This window comes from Micromesistius poutassou (genome assembly GCF_964030765.1).
Source record: "Micromesistius poutassou genome assembly, chromosome: 14".
In the NCBI taxonomy this organism is placed as follows: Eukaryota; Metazoa; Chordata; class Actinopteri; order Gadiformes; family Gadidae; genus Micromesistius; species Micromesistius poutassou.
Genome location: NC_140284.1, coordinates 19,440,909 through 19,445,908, shown reverse-complemented (window position 1 = coordinate 19,445,908; position 5,000 = coordinate 19,440,909). Strand labels below are relative to the sequence as shown.

Here is a 5,000-nt window from a genome sequence, read left to right as displayed (position 1 = left end):
ACAAATTTGTACGGCACACAATGTTAAACAATCCGCTCGCTGGATCAGAAAGAGAAATCGCAATAGCCTGAAAGAGCCCATGCACTAGCAGCGTGTTTCATCATAGTCTTTTTGAACTTTTGATTCATACTAAAATAAAAAATAAAACCCAACCCAAGCAGGGTCTCAAATTCACAGTTCACAATCTGCTCCTGGACTTGGTTGGAACTGTAGAAGAGGCACTACAGCTGGACCCGAGTCCTGCACAGGTTTGAAAGTTGAAGTATGTTTGTGTGCACGGTCTGCTAGGACCTCTGCCTTGTTCAAACAGACTTGATGATGGGGCTACCTCACTGTTGGCCTAGACTTAATCTAGACTTAAACCTCAGGCAGCTACAATGTAAGTTATTAAAAGTTACTCTAGAACTTTACAGGGTTAAGTACTGTGTACCTTTACAACCTTTACAGAGCTGTACCTGTGCAGGGCTGGGTCTGGAACGCCTGTCGGGGGCAGCTGTCCTGGTTCTCCAGAACCTGGATGATGACGGCCCGAGAGCGAGCCTGGCGCCCGGTTGTCTCGAAGCTCCGCCCCTCCAGGCAGGTCAGCTGACACGAGCTCCATGACGACCACTCCGTCAGGTGACAGTCTCCTTGGGTGGGGAGAACAACGAACAAAACAATAATGCATTCAGGGCATTCAGGGCACGTGTCCAAAAATCATTGTTTTTCTAACTAATTCACCAACTGACGTCAGTGGTGAATTAATATTCATGGCCTCGCCCACCTTGGCTTGCGACGGGAAGACGTCCCTGTGCTATTTGTGGCTATAACAATTCAACGTTGCATCTCTTGGCCAAGAAAGAAGAGTCGAGGAAGAAATGGTTGGATCAGACGTTACCACTATTTCAACATTTACGCGGCTCGGGCACGACGGCCCGGGCACGGCGGCCCGGGCACGGCGAGTGAATACAGAAAGAAGAGCCGCCTCGGGCACCGCGGCGGCCGGAGCTGAGCTGCGCCGTGCTCAGGCAGCCGCTCTACGGCCACTGGTGATTATGAACACACTGCTCCTTCTCCGATGAACAATGTTTTTGTTGTTGTACTGAACTTTGCCTCCGAACCGCGTCATCGGGAAAACATTTTTAAGTGCCTTCCGGGCGAGAGAGTGGAAAATTAGAAGCGGATCCAGCCGTTTCCACAGACGTCTGCGGCAGATAATGTGCCGAACGCAAACAAATAACTCAAGACGGCAGCAGTGCGCGCCGGAAAAAGAAATAATGAATCACGCAGGCTATAAATTACACAGTGCGCTCCATAACTCAAAGGAGCGTGGACAAACAGCGCCATCCAACATTGAAATTCATCTGTCATTAAAAACAAACGCAAACAACTGAACCAAAACCAAAAAAAAATGACAACAACACAAACACAACAACCGAGGGACGCGTCGGCTCGCTGGCGGAGAGACTGATCGGCTCGGTGACGGACGAACGAGGGATCAATCTATTCTGCGGGTGCCATAAATAACACAGAGGCGTCTTCTCGGCTCAAGGTCGAGACTGGCTATTCTCTCGCTGAGGACGCCTGATAAGTTCATCCAGAGCTGCAGAGCCCTTTGAGCACCCAGTCCTTCAACAGCCCCCCCCCACGACCCTCCATTAACCACAATCTGTGGACTGAAGAGTCTCATTATGCTTCATCTTGGTGGGGATCCGTTCAGTCATTCAGTCGTGCTATGTGCCACACACATACACACAGACACACACACACACACACACACACACACACACACACACACACACACACACCCTCAGAAAGACAAACAAACAAAAATACACACACACACACACACACGCACAGCCACAGACACACACATAAAGACACACACACCCATACCCACCCCCCCCACCCCTCCCCACACACACACACACACACACACACTCATATATGCATGTACATTAGCTATGCTAAACACACAGACACACATAAACTCTCAAGTGCATAAGATATTGATGTCAAAAAGAGCATGAAAAAAAGGAAAAAAACTGAACAGAAGCGACTCAGACAGACACACACGCACTGAGCATACAAAGCTCTAAGCACACGGCAACTCACAAGATACATCCCAAGGGGGGGCAAAATAATATGGCTTTATATAAACACATATTGTCTATATTGTTTGTAAGTATTGTCTGTGTTCCCAGACTTCCCAGTTGTCTTTGTACACAGCTGTTTCGCTAGCAACACCAAACCATTCAATCCCTGGGTCAGATCGACGCCATGATATGAAGTCACATGACAGAATACATCAAATGGATCCTATAGGTGACTTTAGCTTCCATTGGTGCAAACAGTAGAGGAATCAAACTGACATCGATTAAGCCATCATCACATCCACAATCCACTGTTGCAGCAAGATAGCTTGTTGATAGCTCCTCACGGACTGCGACACGGCGAAACACTGATTATTATTGCAATCGCTTTTTCTATGTGGCCGAGGTTGCAGCAGGGGACCTCTGTTGCAAAATAAACCATGCAAGGGGCCCTTAGCGCTAATTGTGTTTGGTAGCGTGGAGCTATGTTTATTCAATGTTATAAATACATTGGAGATTGAAAAATAAGTGAAACATTGTTTCACTTATACACTAACCCTAACTCCCAGGTGAAGTATAATATGGCTGTTCGATTTCACCTCTGGGGAGTCAGCCTACAAGCTTACAGTGAATAGAAGCTTCTGCTGCGCGACTAGAAGGACTCAGAGACGGTCCCACAGAGCAAGCCTCGCCACACAGAAAGTCTGGGAGACTGTTGATTAACTGTGTGTACAGTTACCACCTGAACCACCTGAAGGTCAGGAGGAGGTCTGGACTGACTGAAGTATGACCAACGGCAGGCCGCACGCCGGCAGCAGACCTTCTAGAAAAGCAGCCCCATGGTGGAACAAACGTGAAACAGTTTTTATAACAGTTACTCAGCGGTCTGCAGAATATACTGTAAAAAATAAACCAGTCGACTGAATAAAGGAATGGATGTAAAAGAGCACTAAGTATTAGAATAAACCCGAGCAGCCCCTGTCACGCCGAAGCTACGTCTTCATATCTGTGGGTGACAACGCTGACAGCCAATGAGCGCCATGCCTTACGTTCCTTCAAGATGCTGCGTAGCTGAGCTTGGTCTGTCCCCCGTTTTATTTCACTCTTAGGACTCATCCTAACGCAATGAACTTTAACTCTGTGATGCTTTTATCTTACTCCATGCTGTCTTTTAATTTGAGAACTGTTTTAAGCATATGTATTTAATGTCTCTTATTCATTCTGTATTTTACTCTTGTTTTATTAAATTGTTCTATAGAACACTTTGCCACAAGGTACTATACAAATAATGTTATTCAAGTTCTTAAACGAGAGTCTCTCGCAGCTGTGGCTGATGGGGTGGGGGCTTTAGCAGGGGGGTGTGGGGGGTGGTTACCTGGGCAGGGTACGAAGCAAGGCAGCTCCATCTCCTGCTGGCTGTGCCGCTGCACCCTGTCTCCACACAGATGGTGGGCCACCGGCTGGGTGGAGAGGGGGGAGGAGCCGGTGGCCCACTGCACCACGCACGACAAGCTCCGCCTCCTCAGCCCCTCGCCGCAGTCCGCTCCCTGGGGCACAACACACGCATCAACCCCCCCGCCTACAAGGGGCTTCAAGAACAAACACGCACACGGATTCAGCACATATTGTGAAGAGACACACACACACACGTATGTGAGAATGTACCACGTACGCATGTGGGCACACGCCAGAGTTACAGACTGCACCCTCATGCAAACACACACACAAACACACACACACACACACACACACACACCACACCGCACGCACACCCACTGCACCGCACACTAACTCCAAGAGACACACACACACACACACACACAAACACGTATCCGAATCAAACCCAAACGATCTTGGACCATCAATATTAAGGGATGTTTAAAGGCTGGTGGATCCGGAGACACATGCTACTCCTCTCCTCAGTGTCTCCTGACGGGGAAGAGGCGGCGGCCATCTTCAGCAGGGAACAGCCCCAGGCTCACACCGCGCTTTTATCTACACCACGCCATTAAAGTTGATCAAAGGGAAAAACGCACGCACACACGTGACGTTCACAATTAATAAAGCCAGAAGTGATGAGCCGCGCCGCGGTGCTGGCTGCCTTTGTTAATCTGCTGGTACGAGGGGCTGGGGGCCGGCTGCAGCGGCGGGGGGGGGAGGAGGAGGACGACTCCGGGGAGGGGGGGAAAGGGAACTGGAAGACATTCAATTAAGGCGTCTATTCAGCCTGGATCCAGTACAGAGCCGACACCACGCGCACCACATCAAGAAGAAAACAGCCTTTGGTGGCGCGGTCACGTCGTCTGCCTCGCCAGTGTGCGCTTCCATTAACGCTCCACGTCTCTTTGTTTTCCTTCGCTCATATCTTTTCTTGCTTTCTTTTAGTTTTTTTAGATTTTTGTTTTTTAAAAAGGGATGGCTCTCCGTGTCGAGCAGCACGGCTCATTTGGAGGCGCGGGCTGAAGACGCCGTTTGGATGTTAAAACCACGGCTGCCTCAACACTACCGGAATATATAATCTAAAATTAAGGAAAGTTAAAGAAAAGGTAGCATAGGGATTAAGGAAATGTTTAAGAAGCATCTTGCCCCAGGAGTGACACTAAATGCATTAAAATGCATTGAAGGTGCTGTCGTATATAGTATTGTGGAATCCACCATGCTTCTGGATTGTTCCGGTGAGCAGCCTGACTCGTACTCTGACCGTGTGAGAGGAGGCAGACCTACCGCCACAGTGCACTGGGACCAGGGGGCAGACCTACCTCCACAGTGCACTGGGACCAGGGGGCAGACCTACCTCCACAGTGCACTGGGACCAGGGGGCAGACCTACCTCCACAGTGCACTGGGACCAGGGGGCAGACCTACCTCCACAGTGCACTGGGACCAGGGGGCAGACCTACCTCCACAGTGCACTGGGACCAGGGGGCAG

The 5,000-nt window shown here is 49.7% G+C and overlaps 1 protein-coding gene across 1 annotated transcript in view; it reads right to left on the bottom strand.

Annotated features, from left to right (window-relative positions):
- The window catches only part of thsd7ba (thrombospondin, type I, domain containing 7Ba), a gene marked incomplete at both ends in the record, with an annotated part of 44,531 nt that overhangs the window by 5,425 nt on the left and 34,106 nt on the right, over nucleotides 1-5,000 (bottom strand). Inside the window, 2 exons of the mRNA XM_084478275.1 lie at nucleotides 456-629; nucleotides 3,448-3,619. Of these exons, the coding sequence (XP_084334401.1) occupies nucleotides 456-629; nucleotides 3,448-3,619 (346 nt within the window). The remainder of the gene's footprint in view (nucleotides 1-455; nucleotides 630-3,447; nucleotides 3,620-5,000) is intronic.